At 41.9% G+C, this 16187-nt stretch overlaps 4 protein-coding genes across 6 annotated transcripts; 3 read left to right on the forward strand and 1 right to left on the reverse strand.

Moving 5' to 3' along the window:
• Positions 1 to 171: 171 nt before the first annotated feature.
• Positions 172 to 2875, forward strand: smtna (smoothelin a). The gene is made up of 7 exons (XM_077736666.1): positions 172 to 410; positions 543 to 618; positions 1094 to 1207; positions 1305 to 1335; positions 2141 to 2255; positions 2320 to 2471; positions 2539 to 2875. Exons 1-7 carry the CDS (start codon positions 327 to 329, stop codon positions 2684 to 2686), a joined length of 720 nt encoding a protein of 239 aa, XP_077592792.1. The 5' UTR covers positions 172 to 326; the 3' UTR covers positions 2687 to 2875.
• LOC144210177 (putative CENPB DNA-binding domain-containing protein 1) lies at positions 1418 to 4636 on the reverse strand. 3 transcript variants are annotated; one of them, XM_077736665.1, is made up of 3 exons: positions 4566 to 4636; positions 3066 to 4164; positions 1418 to 2644 (listed from the first exon to the last, which is right to left on the reverse strand). In XM_077736665.1, exon 2 carries the CDS (start codon positions 4142 to 4144, stop codon positions 3200 to 3202), a length of 945 nt encoding a protein of 314 aa, XP_077592791.1. In that variant the 5' UTR covers positions 4145 to 4164; positions 4566 to 4636; the 3' UTR covers positions 1418 to 2644; positions 3066 to 3199. The 3 variants fall into 3 exon arrangements, with proteins under 3 accessions (XP_077592791.1, XP_077592790.1, XP_077592789.1); XM_077736664.1 differs by lacking the exon at positions 4566 to 4636 and adding an exon at positions 4413 to 4552; XM_077736663.1 differs by lacking the exon at positions 4566 to 4636 and having other exon boundaries at positions 3066 to 4389.
• Positions 2998 to 11191, forward strand: inpp5ja (inositol polyphosphate-5-phosphatase Ja). Its single transcript, XM_077736667.1, has 16 exons — positions 2998 to 3143; positions 3214 to 3289; positions 3347 to 3482; positions 5306 to 5627; positions 6191 to 6523; positions 7159 to 7266; positions 7346 to 7454; positions 7555 to 7671; positions 8250 to 8425; positions 8489 to 8600; positions 8827 to 8936; positions 9007 to 9217; positions 9348 to 9485; positions 9546 to 9611; positions 9681 to 9785; positions 9990 to 11191. Exons 5-16 carry the CDS (start codon positions 6195 to 6197, stop codon positions 10422 to 10424), a joined length of 2016 nt encoding a protein of 671 aa, XP_077592793.1. The 5' UTR covers positions 2998 to 3143; positions 3214 to 3289; positions 3347 to 3482; positions 5306 to 5627; positions 6191 to 6194; the 3' UTR covers positions 10425 to 11191.
• Positions 11192 to 11529: 338 nt separating this feature from the next.
• mat2aa (methionine adenosyltransferase 2Aa) lies at positions 11530 to 16182 on the forward strand. The gene is made up of 9 exons (XM_077736661.1): positions 11530 to 12146; positions 13100 to 13177; positions 13454 to 13576; positions 13828 to 13940; positions 14014 to 14157; positions 14230 to 14448; positions 14534 to 14716; positions 14785 to 14918; positions 14989 to 16182. Exons 1-9 carry the CDS (start codon positions 12050 to 12052, stop codon positions 15089 to 15091), a joined length of 1194 nt encoding a protein of 397 aa, XP_077592787.1. The 5' UTR covers positions 11530 to 12049; the 3' UTR covers positions 15092 to 16182.
• Positions 16183 to 16187: the final 5 nt, after the last annotated feature.

The following is a 16187-nucleotide window of genomic DNA, read 5'->3' on the forward strand; positions in this document are numbered from 1 at the left end:
CAAAAAAGTGCATTGAATGAAACCCTCCAAACATCTCAATGGCAATGTGAAGTTTTCATGCTTGTAATGTCGTTATTCTCACACTGGTTGTCTTTATTAGGGCTTTCCCTCTGCTGCCTTATCAGATTGCTACACTCGCTCTGCTCCATTACTATATTTGTACGTGTTTTCCCAAACAGTGGGCCAGTCGCTGCAGTGACGCCGACAGCCACTTCTGCATTTTCCTCTCCGTTTACATTCTTTGCACTAAAACAGGCTGAAGGCACACAGGATGCTGGGACTGTCTCACTCAAACCCCACGTGGAAGTTTTAATCTAGCCTCAGCAATGGAGGGGACACCTCAACGTGAATCCAGCGTGACCAGCGAGCAGCTCGCTGACATTGACGACGAGGAGCTTCTCAATAAAATGGTGAGTGGATGTCACTTCTTGATCTGGTTGGGTTGGGAAGATGTTGATTGAAGTTAGTTTTAAAGGATTGTGATGGATTGGGGAATGTAGGAGGTCCCATTTTGGATATGTAATGACTTTATCTGTTTTTAGTTGGACAATGCAGCAGACTTTGAAGAGCGGCGACTCATCCGTGCAGCGTTGAGGGAGTTGCTGAAGAAAAAACGAGGTGAGCTTAACTCTACATGAGGGATCAATATGCTTGAATGTTAAATTTGTGGTGACCCTTGACCTTTGGTTATGCAGGAAGAAATGATGATTTTCAAAATGCAATATCAAATCTGGATGCAATTTTAATACTTTTGGCAAGTCTACTAAAAATGTAAACAGTTGATTGTACTTGACAGAATTAAGAGGAAACTGTCCAGCTAAAAGGTCAAAATCAACACTAAGACAGTTCAATTTTTAACACTGCATTTTTCAAATATGAATTTATGCATGACAATACTGAAATTGATTTCAGCATTGTCTGGTTTGACCCTTAACCTTAAGAGACAGATATTTTGCTCCATCTAGTGTTAAATCAAAAGTGCAACAGAGTCTAAGCCTAAATCAAGTTTCTTGTGCACTATTTAATGATAATTTCCTAGGCCATGGTTTCAACACGCATCATAATAATGGACATGTTTGAAATGTATTGTCAGAAAAGCGGGAGCAGGAACGAGCATCTCGACAGGAGCTTTTAAGCAAAGGCGCAGGAGGCAAGGGAATTGGATTGGCAGCAAAACTGCCCACCGACCAGCATCCTGCGACAAAGAGTGACTCATTTCTACTCAGACGCTGTCCAATTATTCTATATCCATTTCCCACCCCATCCTATTTATTTGATTTTCTGCTGGTTTTCTTTTCCTTTAGATCGACCAACATCGTCCATGACAGCAGGCTGGTGAGTCATTTTGGTAATATTGGTCCTCACATTCATACAAAGAAAAACAGGTTCAGGCAAAAGCAATGTTGAAGCACTATTTTATTTCAAATTAAGTACAATCACACTCATGTTTTCCTGAGTGTTTAAAAGGCTGTGTAATTGCATTGAGGTAAGTATGCACAAATTCCTAAGACAGAAGTATCATTATATATGAATATAACATTTACTGAAACACTGTCAATTTAATTTAATAACACTGTGATGTGAGGTTATCACTGGTCATCATTTTTTTTCCCCAAATAGGGATTGAACCTCCCACTTTAACTGAATTGGACATCTTGCGCTATCAATGCCAGCCATTATTGCAATTGTTAAGGCCACTATTGGCTTAAAAGTCTTAATATTTGTTTATTCAATATATTAAAAAAAATATTGTAGTGCTGAGCAAGATGTACAAAATTAAAGATGTGGGCCATTTCACATCACATTAACAATAGTTCTGCACCATGTTTGTGTTGTAATTTACTACACTTGGATTTAACAAATATGAGCTCTGTATACAGTTGAATACACTTTATCTTTATAATAATATTCTAATTGACCATTGAAGAAATTTATGACAATACATCACTATTTTATATTTGTCATATTGTCCAGCACTACTTTAAAGTGCAGATTTAAATTGTGTTCAACCACATTAAGTGAATATTGCATTATATGTCAATGTGCAAAATAGTATTCAAGTTTTGTGTCTGTGTGTATTTATTATATTTGAATTTCCTTTGCTCAATGTGTACTCTGCTATATCTTTACTCCTCCTCAGTAAGGCTGGTTCTGTTCCAGCTTCCCAGAAAAGCCCCCCCTGCACAGCCCCCAACGCTAAAAACGTCAAACAGATGCTCCTGGACTGGTGCAAGGCCAAAACGGAGCCATATGAGGTCATCTTGTCCCGTCTCCGCTTCTGCTCTGTCTCTTCTCATCGCACCCGTCGCCACTATTTAGGGGGTGGACATCCACAACTTTTCCTCCAGCTGGAAGGACGGCATCGCCTTCTGCGCCTTGGTGCATCGCTTCTTCCCCGATGCCTTTGAATATTCCATCCTGAACCCTAATGAGCCCAGAGAGAACTTCCAGCTCGCGTTCAGTGCCGCAGAGTAAGCTCCGAATGTCCTCTGTGTGGTCTTACACCCAGATTTTGATGCTTTTTTGTCTCATCCGCAGGAGGCTGGCCGGCTGTCCTCCTCTACTGGACCCCGAAGACTTGGTCCGGATGAAGGAGCCTGACTGGAAGTGCGTTTACACGTACATCCAGGAGTTCTACCGGTGCCTGGTGGAAAAGGGCTTGGTTAAAACCAAGAAGCGGGCTTAGGGTTTGTCTGTCATAGATCTAACCATTAAGTCAAGTAAGGTATAGACACACTCCATCCTTTTTTAAAATTTGACTTTTTTCTATGTTCTATTTGCCCTCAGCACACGAGGGATGCAAAATTTAAACAGTTATTCATGGATCAGGGGATTGAAGAGTATACAAATACTAATAAAGCACATTTTGGATTGACATTGTCAAATGTAATGACTCTTCAATGAGTTCCGTTATGAGTTCTTAGTAGGGTCTTTCCGGCCATAGTGATAATCACACATAATGCCTATACACATATTTTTGTCACTAACTGTCTGAATTGTGAGTTAAATCATAGATACTTAAACCTTAAGGGAAAACAAAAAAAACTCCCCCAAAATGCCTTTACCTGGACTACGAAGAAGATGCTGGTTCTGACTGAAAAAGATGGGAGATGCTAAGGACCACACTGGAGGTCATGGAGGAGGTAAAGAAGCAGATGAGGTAGTGAGTATGGGAAGTTTGGGATTGCTTCATGCCTTTCTACTTTTTGGCAGGAGGCAGAGAAGCGCTCGACGTGGAGGGAACAGAATCTGGAATGGGCTTTTCGACCATCTTGAAGAATCGCTCCAGGTTAGACTGGAAGGAGACCCTCTTTTCCTCCTCCCAAATCTCCTTGTAACATCGCAGGTTGTCCATCACCCCCTTGGAGATCTTGGCGTACCTGGCCGGGTCGGGATCCTCGGCTTGGAACTTTGCCAGTCCTTCCTCTATGAGCAAGAACCCAGCCGCCAAGCTTTTGCACGTGAACTTCTTGGGCTCTGAGGTCAGTACATCCATCTCCTCTTTCTCCACCGCTTCCCCATCCGTCTTGATGTTTAAACTCGTCTTTGCTGGCAAATCCTCTCGCAATGTTTGCCGGGCACAGCACGTTTTCGCTTCCTCTTTAACGATCTCCGCCAAGGCGGTGGGGAAATCAGTCCCATCTTGCCGCTCGCCACCTGCCGAGTCGCCCTCTACTCTCAGGTTGTGCAGATTTGCTCGAGCTTTAAATCGCATGAACCAACCTCGACTGGCGACAAAGGGTTTCCCCTCGCTGCCTGCCCACTTTTCACTTTTTAGTGTCTCAAAAAGACGCTTGGCCTCTTGTTGGATCAGTACTAAACTCACGGGCAGACCCCATTGGTGGCGATCCTCCAGCCAAAGCACTAGTAATCTTTCCATCTCCATCATGAGGCCACCATTCTGCTTGCTGATGATGGTGGATTTCATGTGTGGGGATGCTTTCACGTGCTCTAGGATGCGATCTTGATCCTTGATGATTGTTGCGACGGTGGAACGACTTAAGTCGAGTGCGCGACCGATGCTGGTGGGCGTTTCTCCCCGTTTCGATCGCTTTACGATATCTAACTTGACTTCCATGGTGATGGCTTTCCTTTTCTTTGCGGGGCGGCCGTCCGAAGAGGGCGCCTTGCTCTTGGGTGCCATATCCAAGCTCAGGGTTACACCTTAAAAAAGAAAAAGCAAGTGTAGTAAACCACGACACGGCAAAATGGCGAGCGACGGAAAGCGAGAATGCCGTCATTTGTTACGAGCGCACGACGTATTCCGAATCAGATCCTACGACATTGACGTAGCTTTATACGAACATGCTTACTCATTAAAATTAATATTCATACGGGATCACACAGTTTAAATAATAGAGCAACTGTTATATTCGAGATTAAAGTCATAATAACTGCAAACAAAGTTTTACCGAGCAAAAATGTGTCTCAATGCTCAATGGAATAGTATTCCGCGTATTTGAGTCTGCTTACGTCCCAGTTGTTGATAATATAGATATTACATCTACGTCCAGACAAAAATATAATTGCAAAAGATAGCAGGTAAATTAGAATCACTTATTTACTGTTGTTGGCAAGCACGATCGCTGCAAGTCTTCTATCCAAGCTTGTTCGGAGTTACGTCTCCACTCACTACGACAGCGACGTAAGTTTTTGTACGTAACACATCGTCGTCTCTTAAGCGCACCTACGCTTATTCTTTATATATTGTGTTCATCTTATTTTCTATTTACTCTGTCTAATATTCTTTACGCACTTTTGTCAGAACAAAAGAAATGAATTGTGCAAAATACCAACTGACCCCACTTACTCTTTAGATTTGTTTTAATTATTTTATTTAGATTTAATATAATATATTTTAATATATATATTGCACCTGTTTTTGATTTTCTTTTCAAACGTCTGGTGCTATTTTGATATATTCCCCAAAATGGATCCATCAATTACTTAATTTTTACTACAATTATTGCAATTGTTTTGTTTTTACTTTATTATTGGTTGTTACAAAAGTACATATGAGTAACAGTAATTCTACAAAAGTCAAATGAGGTCACAAAAATGCCACACGTTTTAGACCACTGTCCTATTTCGTCTATCTAAATATAGTAAAAACATATTTTTCACAATTTGTACACGAATGGGTAAATATTTGACATTGAAAATGTCATTTTTGTCATTGGTTTGTTTTTCTATTTTCGATTTTTCAAGCACTTCATATGTATGCTGAAATCTGGTTATAATCAAGTTTTTTTGTGTGAATTACAATTGATGCAGATTTAGTGGTAAGATGATCTCTTCTTTTCAGGAGACTCATGCGTCACTGATGGGGGGGGGGGGTGTCAGTGGTAGAGCGAGTGAGGTAGAGAGGTTGACGTGCAGGATGCTCTGTGTCCAGCTGCACGGTGCAACATTAAGTCGGATCAGCTCCAATCCTCCCCCTCAGCATCAATATCATCATCATCATCATCATCAGTCAACATGCACGAGGTGACTTGAGCGTGCCCGGTCCCCACAGACAGGTGGCCGGTATAACACCAGCAAGTCGATCTCTTTGGTACCCCCGTCCACCCCTAAAGGAATTTATGAGCTGTGCTCCGAGCTTCACCTTGCAGCAGAAGACATTAAAGGTAGGACAAAGATATCATTTTTATGAATATAGAGACTAGAGCACTGTCTGATGAGATCCGTTCTGGAGCTCTATTTGAAATCTGCATTTGTAGGGATGACGATTCTGAGTTGTTGCTGGATTTGAGCCTTTCTGGATGCTAATTTGCATTTCATGCATAATTGAAAAGGGGCTCGGGTAAACAAAAGCGTAGCAGTGTGTGTGTGTGTGTGTGTGTGTGTGTGTGTGTGTGTGTGTGTGTGTGTGTGTGTGTGTGTGTGTGTGTGTGTGTGTGTGTGTGTGTGTGTTTGACCTGTCTGAGTAAGACAACATTGCAATCTGATGTGTGTCCTTCGTTCTCATTCAAAGGAGGTCAGGTGCTAATTAACATTGTTTAGGAACAGGACGGACGTCCAAACTTAGTTCCCATTTGCAGAGTCATGATGGCTTTATCAACTGTTGTCTGAGGATTTAAAATAAAAAAATCAAAGAAGAGGAGGCTTTTGTTTAGTGTAGTTACGATTCCAAGTGCAGTTTCAAACTTGTCCACAATAAAATGGCTTTCCTTTATGTTATTCCCTGCAGACTAATGGATCCCGCAAGGAAGAAACCACCCAAATTGCAACCAGGATCTTGTGACCCCACCACACCAAGTTCACTTCGCGGTCTACCAGTGACGCTGACCGGCATAAGCCGACCGAGACCCACTGCCCTCGGGACTAAACTCCCTACCAAGAATGTAGATTCAATCCCAGCCCGCATCCCACGACCTCAGAGCGCCAATGTTTCACCTCGGTCCCCATCTGAGTCCTTGGTGTCTTCTCGAAGTCCACAAGCCTCCCTGAGCCCAAACTCTAGTCTTAGTCCTCCACCGCCTACCAATGCAACGCAAGGCAAGGATGAAAACAGGGACTTCAGGTAACTAACTATCTTCCGTAACTCCTGTGTCATGTCTGTTAAGTGTTGTCCGCTTAGCTATTATGGGATGCCTCCTGATGCAATCGCAGTAAGCAAGCGAATGCGCGCCTGAAGGCGTCACGTGAATCCAAGTGGCTCTTTAAAAGCTCCCTGCTGACAAAGTGATGGCGCCACATTAAATCTAGTTGGCTGTCTTCCCATCAACTTCTTTTCACATAAACACAAGTACAGCTTTTTTAATGCAACTTGAAGCTTTCAAGGTCTAAAAAAAATGGCTATGTGGGAGATACTAAAAGTATACACATCCTTTTTCAATTGTAGTACACACATATACCGTATTTTCCGGACTATAGTTTACACTTGAATAATTTTGCATTCATATTTTACATTAAAAAAAAATTCAAAAGAAATAACACATAGCGTCAAGCAGAAAAATGGTATTGGTGCAATCCTTATATATTTATATATACAAAGTTCTACATAAGCCATGATTGTGGATTATATTTCTATACATCACAGTGTTGTGCTCTCCACATTGTATACTTTTACATCTGTGAGGATAAAAAAGAGGTTAATCTTGCTTAGCGATTATACAATGACTATCAGTTAAAGCTAACGCGGCCTTGTTGTCACAGAGTCCACATCGCCACATGGAACGTGGGCTCAGCCGTCCCACCGGACGACATCAGCGCCTTGTTTGGACCCGACATGTCAGATGGGAGCGTTGACATGTTTGTCATCGGGTAAGCGGGAAGCCCACGCACTCATCTGCCCCTTTCCTGCCCACCCATTCTGGCTTCCATTTCTGATTCTTCTATTCAGGCTCCAGGAGGTGAACTCTATGATCAACAAACGACTGAAAGATGCTCTTTTCTCCGACCAATGGAGCGAACTCTGCATGGACACGCTCAGTCCCTTTGGATACGTTCTGGTCAGTTAAGATGCATCATCTCCATTTCATATTTACAAGTCCTAACAATAGTTTTATTTTCCCAAGCCAGAGTATTCATTTTATTTCTGTCTCTTCCCAGGTTGCTTCCCAGCGGATGCAAGGTGTGCTGCTACTAGTTTTCTCCAAATTTGGCCATCTTCCGTTTCTCCGCGGCGTGCAGACGCAGAGCACTCGCACAGGACTTGGCGGGTGTTGGGTACGTGCCGCTCTGCTTTCAATTCCTCACTATATATTTGCCACGGCGGCTGAGCGTCAGTCAGTACGTCTGAACGAGAAGGTTTTTGAAAGGCGAAGCACGTGAGCTCCCCTCGCAGCGTTGACGGCGACGTCACGCCCGCGTGATGCTGCAGTCTCCTCTTTTTTTTTTTTTTTTGAGGTCAGTGCAGCAGCAGGCGTCAGGCCTTTGAAAACGAGAGCACTCAAAGGACGCCAAGCTTTTGTAGTACTTTTAGCTCCTTTCATTTTCAGAATTTATTCTGAAGGTGACATCCTTTTTACATGTTAGGATTCTGCATAAGCACAAATGAAAACCAGCTGATGAGGTGAGGCAGTCAAATAGTGGACTTATATTGCTGCCATTGTATTTCCTTTTTTTTAATGGACCAGCTAAGGTCATTAGTGTCAGTAGACTTAAAATTAGTGTTGGACTGACATTATTTTTTGGGCTTAATGAGTGATGTCGATGTGGTACTGCATACTTGCTCAGTATGTGTATGATGTCATCCATTTTCAATATCAGGGATGTACTGATTCATATTTTTTCCAATTTCCCAGGGCAACAAAGGTGGTGTAAGTGCTAGAATGACCCTGTTCGGGCACCCTGTGTGCTTCCTCAACTGTCATCTACCTGCTCATATGAGGAACCTGGAACAGCGGATGGAGGACTTTGAGAGCATCCTGCAGCAGCAGCAGTTTGAAGGAGGGGTTGCCACAGGGGTGCTGGATCACGAGTGGGTGACTTTCTTGCTCAAAGTGTAGCCAAATTTGAGTCTTAATGTTTTGTCTTTCCACAGTGTCGTCTTCTGGTTTGGGGATTTGAACTTTCGGATTGAAGACTATGATATCCATGTGGTGAAATGTGCCATCGACAGCAATAAGCTTCCTCTACTGTGGGAGCGAGATCAGGTCAGGATTGTCATTAATATCGTATAAAAGTTTTATTTGTATTATTTTGCAAGAATGATGGAAGTTAGGGTTGAAGTATAATAGCATACCAATACTGTATTCATCTAAAATAACACTGCTTATGTAACCATTCAAGTTCAATGCATTACAAAGTAAAGTCAATTTTTAAGAAAAATAGTTTCAAAACCCAACAAATCCAATTTAAGTGACCATTACTTTTGTCCAGCTCAACCTAGCTAAAAGCACAGAATCCATCCTGGAAGGCTTCATGGAGGGTCCACTCAAATTCCCACCCACATATAAGTTTGACGTGGGCACCCACACCTATGACACAAGGTCAGGCCTTTGTCCTTCATCCATTTCACATTCACTATGCAGGAAGGCTTATAGCCATTTTTTTCCCAAGTGCTAAAAAGAGGAAACCCGCGTGGACCGATCGCATCCTATGGCGCCTCCGTCGCACTGGCTCCCCAGTTCCTACCCACAATGCCGCACTTCAGAGGGGCTTGACCTCATGGCTGGGTGGGGCCACCAAAGTCACACAGCACCAATACAAGAGCCACATGGGCTTCACCATCAGTGACCACAAACCTGTGTCAGCCCTGTTTTCTCTCCATGTGAGTCAATACTCATGTCATTATTTTCTTTCATGTTATTATTATTTAAAATAATAGACATTTTGTCACTATTCTATTGTCTTTTAAAGTTATTTCATGTGTATTCTTGACTGTATTTTGTTTGTGGTAGTTCCCCTTCAGAGTAGACATGCCTCTCGTGGAGCTGCAAGCCAACAAAGAATGGCTAAAAGTCTCCGATGCCACAGTCAAGCTCACGTTTGCTTCCAATTACCATCGCAGTTCATGGGACTGGGTAGCCATATACAAGGTAAAAAACATCATTTTTTATTCCAAGGCTGATATTTACACATTGCATATCTGGGCATAGGTTGGATTTAGGCATCATAAAGATTACCAAGCATATGCGTGGGCCAAGGGGGAGCAGGCTGGGCAGGTGGGTTGTATATTCATATTTATAACTCTGAGTCGGCCTGGGATAATTTTTGTTCTTTTTACCTTGCAGGTGTCTTTTTCAGAGGAAGATTTACCAAGAGACCATTGTGAATACATCCTGGGCTTCTACAGTAATAATATGAACAGTATTGTTGGATTGTCAACAAATATTCAGGTATGCTTGATATTTACATTGCTGGAAATATTAATAAAATATATTAAATATATACATATACAAATATTATACATTGTATTAATATACAAATATTAATATATACAGTTTCGCAGTGAAATCATTACAAAATTTTAAGTTGGGCAATTTAGACACACAGTAATGCCTGTGTAAAATATTCAAGTCCATCATTTTCATATTGGACAGATCAAGCTTCCCATCCGCAGTCCCGACAGCTCCGACATGAGCTCAGAGGACGACAGTACCGTGGTCCTGTTAGCGCCAAACTCCCGCAGCCCCAGCCCCAAACCCGTTAAGCATCACCACTGCCGTAGCAGCCGCAACCCCGCCGTCGCGTCTAACCCCCTCCCGGCCCTGCAAGGCTTGGGCTTGTGCCCCCTCCCCAAAGATACAGGTAGCCGCTCACCCGTCTCTAAAAAAGAACCACTTTTTTCCACCGGCTCTCTATCATCTCCGGCTATCAGCCCACTCAGCCCCCGGAGCCCAGTTTCTCCGGGTGGGGGGGTTACGGCACCGGAGGCCCTGATCGTCGCCATTTTAGGTGAGCGCTTGCCTGCTCAGGTTAGTCCCACGGGGGGGCTTAAACATTTCGGACTTGCGCGAGGAAGCGACACTTCGTAGAGAAGATGGACGTTAGTATGTTGGTTGCAGGGCGCTCTTTCTGAAGCATTTAGCTTTGTTTTTGGGGGGACTAATGTCAAAATAATAACTGCTTTTATAGCATCATCCGCTACAGTGTGTAGAAAAAAAAATAAATTGTTGTAAGCCAGAAGACAGTTGAAAGATGGGTAAGTTGTACTGATTGGTTAAAGGTAGTTTGTGCATTTCTTAACGTTTGTTATTAAGCAAACATTAGATTGGATTCTTAATATCTGGGTCATTCCAAAATTGGAGGACATCATCCCTTTTGTCAAAAAAAAATGGCAAGAGCACATTTATGTCCACTCTTCTATTTTTCCATATTTTTAATAACACAGATATGACCAGAAAATGACAATCATTTATTAACAAATGTTTATCCTCTTGTTGAGCATTCCAGCTAGTTAGACAACTAGCCCTGTGATGAAAACAAAAACAAACTAATTTGGAACCTCGTTGCTTAAATATTTATCACAAATTGTCGCCAATTCTGGAATGACGCATTTACACAGAAAAAAAAAACTATTGAATTTCAATTTAAACTCCAGTCAATAACCGTATACTGTATGTGAAGAATGTAGCAGTCAACTATGTGTCCTTGTGCTTTTATGTGCCCTTTGACCTATTGGCCCTTACAAATTGTGTATGTCAGTTACAAACAACACGCGTTGTTAAAAAAGAGTCTATAAGTTGAACCTTTGTTACAACCTGCCGACTCCATGAATCTATTAAGATAATAGGTTAACAGACGAATGGCTTATCTTGATGGTTTGTTTTTGTTTTTCAATCAAGAAAAAACTATTTGGATTAGCCAGGCTTTATAATTACAAAGCTGATAGACCGAGAAACGCAAGGCAAGCAAGATAAACCCCACTAGATCATTAAAAAAAGTGACAACAACTGGCTTAATTTAATTAACAATTTTTTAAATTATGTTTGTGTACAAGGTGGTCAAAAAGCATCTTTTAAAATGAATACTTATTATGATATTTGTAGGCAAATGTCATAATGCCGGGAAAACTAATTTTTGGGCAAAAATCCTTTTCAACAACTGCAACTTTTAAATGCATTATCATGCAGAATGACATTATTCATCATATAGATTTATTTAAGTAAAGAAAATACATAAATTATACACAATCGCTTGCATAAACTGAATTTAACCTTCTTGTAACTAACATTTAATAACAATTTCTCAATTATTTTCTGCAGATGTCATCCCAATGTCAGCCTATTGGTTATAATCGTCATTTAATGTTGATTTTTTTTTTTAATTGTACATTTTAAGCTATTTTTCAGGCAACCTGTGCAAATATACTCAGACAAAAAAGGCCCTATGTTTACCCCATCCTGCACCACGTGGTTGGCAGTACGAGCATAATATGGGCTGGCCTGTAATGGGTCACGCCCCCTTCTCCTCAAATGCAACGACACAAGTAATCCAACCAGTTTATAGATCACCATCGGCGGGTCGCCTGAAGCGCATCGTAGTGTGCTTTTTCAGTTTTGTACAAGTCAGAACAGAAGACACAGACGCATCCATTTTATTTTGGTTGCTAGTCCTATTTCTCGTACAACACCCAGTTTGTTAGCTAACAGCAATCAAGATGAACGGCGAGCTCAACGGTTTCCATAACAACTCGCATGTCGAAGACGAAGACTGCTTCCTCTTCACATCCGAATCTGTTGGAGAAGGCCATCCTGGTGAGTTATAATTCATTATTAATGCAAATAACACGTGTCTCGTTTTAAGTGGACGGACTATTATCATCTTGCATGCTTCTGGAATCACGCGCAACGATTTGATACGCCGATTTTGCTTTCACAACATTGTAAAGGACTTAATTGTGTTTCTAAGCACCTTAACTCGTGCTATCAAAGCAGCAGAGAACACTGTTGCTAGCTTGCTAATTAGATCTGGACAGTGTCAACTACAAAACTGGTTACTTGGACTACATTTTTATTTAGATCGGGCTCCATTGTATCAATGATTTTGCAGGTGCGATCTTTGAACATTAATATTTTCGTCTTTGAACTGAAAACATTCATATTTTCTAGTATTCCTGAGGGTTTGAATGGGATCGGAGTCATTTATGGCGTACTTGAACGTGCTTTAGCATTATGACGCACATCCGATTGCGTTAGTGCTTTAAGATCCCGGGAAATTTGAAATCTAACAAGATGTCATGGAGAAGAATGATGTTTTCAAAACTCGTATAAAAAGAGCGTGCAATAGTGCAAATAGTTGTTTATTGGACCTCACTCTATAATAACGTGTATTGCAGTCAATGAATGTTTTCAATGTAAATTTCTATTTTTGTTGTGATTATAAGTACAACAACACAATGGGCTAGTAGTGAATGAGTACATTTCAACTGCATAAGCAATCATTGCCAATTCCTTCCAGTCAAAATTGCTTACAGCTCTATTGTTGTCAATGGTAGTGAATGAGTTAAACTAATAACAAGTCGGTCATTATTGTGAAATCAGCTTACTGGAAACAGTATGAGCCAGTAATCTGCACACTGGCACAACACATAAGAAGATTGTTTAAAAAAAGTTTTGCTTCAAGTATTATACAAGTTTATTTTACCTGGGAATATTACTGATGCAATATTTCAATGTAATAGCTCACATGTATGTTTGTCATCCCACAGATAAGATTTGTGACCAAATTAGTGATGCTGTTTTGGATGCACACCTCTCCCAAGACCCAGATGCCAAAGTAGCGTGTGGTAAGTCATTTATTCCTCATGATGTCAGAACTTTATAATAATAGACCAATAAAAAATGTTTCCTATTAAACCAGTCTCTTTGGAATATGTCCTTCAGGCATTTTCCTTCACTGCTTGGCTCCTGATTGATGGTTTAATGTTGCTAAACTGCATTTTGTTCTATGTCCTTCCTATTGATTCCATAAGGTTAAACATTCCATACGTGTTAGTTCTTGTATGTTGTGCTTTAGGTTCTATCGCACTTTAGATCTAAACTAATCTCTTTCACATTTACAGAGACAGTTGCTAAGACGGGGATGATCCTGCTGGCTGGGGAGATCACCTCTAGGGCTGTTGTAGACTACCAGAAGATTGTACGAGAGACAATCAAGCACATTGGATATGATGACTCTTCCAAAGGTAAACTTACAAACCTCTGCAAAATGTCTCCTCTGATTTAGCGCAATTTAAAACAACACTTAGAGAAACGTGGTGTTATGAAACATGTTTTAGTTTATAGCTTAAACACATAAAACAAGGGTTCCTTGGAAAAGCCATATTTAGATCATTAGTCACGGATAACAATCCGGGAATTAGGGTCGACGCCCAGCCCAATTTGATGTTGCGACATCAACATATAATTATACTTTTTGTTGTTGTGTATTTTGCAGGCTTCGATTACAAGACCTGCAATGTACTGGTGGCTTTGGAGCAGCAGTCCTGCGACATCGCTCAAGGCGTTTACCTGGACCGTAAAGAAGAGGACGTAGGCGCCGGTGACCAGGTGTGATGACACCCACGTTGACATCGCCGCTTCCAGTTTTTGCCTTGGCCTCACCACACAACCAATCACGCAGGGTCTGATGTTTGGTTACGCCACCGATGAAACAGAGGAATGCATGCCTCTCACCATCGTCTTGGCTCACAAACTCAATGCCAAGATGGCCGAATTACGCCGGGATGGAACGCTGCCGTGGCTCCGACCAGATTCCAAAGCTCAGGTCACACAACGACAATTGATTGTTTTTCCCGTCTATATTTGTTGAGAGCCACAATGTGTGTCAAATCTGCAGGTCACAGTGCAGTACAGACAGGACCGTGGCGCCGTGGTGCCAATATACGTCCACACTATTGTCATCTCCGTACAACACGACGAGTTCATCGGGCTTGAGGAAATGAGACGCAGTCTGAAAGAGCAAGTGGTCAAAGCGGTGGTCCCTTCCGCCTACCTTGATGAGAAGACTGTCTATCATCTTCAGCCTAGCGGTCGCTTTGTGATCGGGGGGCCGCAGGTAAGACGTTAAGGAATACTATATATGCTTATTTTGCTTTGTAAACCATCTTCACAATAAACTCAATTTGAGTCGCCTCCCTCAGGGTGACGCCGGTTTGACCGGACGGAAGATCATCGTAGATACTTACGGCGGCTGGGGAGCCCACGGAGGCGGAGCTTTCTCCGGAAAGGACTACACCAAGGTGGACCGCTCTGCCGCCTATGCCGCTCGCTGGGTGGCCAAGTCGCTGGTCAAAGCGGGACTGTGCAGGCGTGTTTTGGTGCAGGTAATAAAAAGCCAAGTAGATTACAAGCAACTATAGTCAATGCAACTAAAAGAAAACAATTGGTACAGGTGTCCTATGCCATCGGAGTTGCCCAACCGCTCTCCGTCTCCATCTTCCACTATGGGACGTCCCAGAAGAATGAGAGTGAGCTTTTGGACATTGTGAGGGCAAATTTTGACCTTCGTCCAGGAGTCATTGTCAGGTATACTACTTTTCGCAGATTTGTGCTCTTGTCACTGTTTCACTCATATCTGTACTTGCTTCTGTGGCAGAGATTTGGACCTAAAGAAGCCCATCTACCAGCGCACTGCGGCTTATGGTCACTTTGGTCGTGCCCTCTTTACATGGGAGGTTCCCAAGGAGCTCAAATATTAACCTTGAACTTCTATTATATCCTTCCTGCTTTTCTAACCCTCATACAAAGTTTTTCTCTTTTAGTTCTCAGCCAATTTGTCTGCCTGCTCGATGCTATTTCAGAGGCACATGTCCATTGAGATTACATTTTGCCGAGGCCAATCAAGCCCAAGTCGGTCGGCTCTTTTTTTTTTTTCCGTGTTAGCCCTTCACCTCATTTTCTTTCTGACGTTTTACAGAGAAGTCAGAAGCTGCTAATGACGATTATGCCGGTGTCGGGCTTCACGTTGAACACTCCATTTTTATTATAGTTCATCACTGTAAATGTCAGGGTACCATTCTTAACGAGGTTAACTGTTCTTGGTGTCGTTACAGAGTAGCACAGCCTATGGCAGTGAGGCCTGCCTTTTGCCTTTTTGACATCGACCTCCCATACTTGATGCGTAAATTATTATTATTTCTTTTTTACTCTCACAGGATGATATTATTGTCAACAGTGGTTAAGTTTTCCCTACTGACGAAATATGTTAAAATTTCACTGGTAAATTGTTGCAATCTTCTGACACTTTTCCCTATGTTGAATATGGCGTAAATGACTATCTTCAACCACACATCAAATGTCAGTGCAGTTTATACAAAATAGCCAACTGTCACAAAAACTGAGAAACCCAAGCTTTAATAAGCACAGTGAAAGGAGTTTTGTCCTGGCTTTTTGGGTATTTGTTGTCTCTGACACCATGTGGTGGTTCCTGGAGTGTACTACAGAGAAATTTAATGGGAACCACCAATAGTAGCATGTGTGTGCTTGTTTTTAACTATCAGGTAAAAGAACCATTCTTTATGTTTACATCCCCCCCAAAAATGAGAGAGACCTTAATTGACTGGTGTTGTACAGAGAAACCAGTCTGTTTACACAGGATCTCCCAGTTTATCCCTAATCTGTTTTGTAAAGGAAAAGTTTATCCGTGTGCTTGTGCAAGTGCCTTTTCTCAATTTCTGCAATGCCGACCGCCCCAACCCTTTTTCTTTTTCATTGCTACAAGCTCAGTAGTCAGAGCTTCTGTTAAATTTCTCCCTCAAAATAAATGGCATGTGTTACTCATGCACTTCAATTGTG

Source organism: Stigmatopora nigra, chromosome 17 (genome assembly GCF_051989575.1).
Source record: "Stigmatopora nigra isolate UIUO_SnigA chromosome 17, RoL_Snig_1.1, whole genome shotgun sequence".
NCBI lineage: Eukaryota > Metazoa > Chordata > Actinopteri > Syngnathiformes > Syngnathidae > Stigmatopora > Stigmatopora nigra.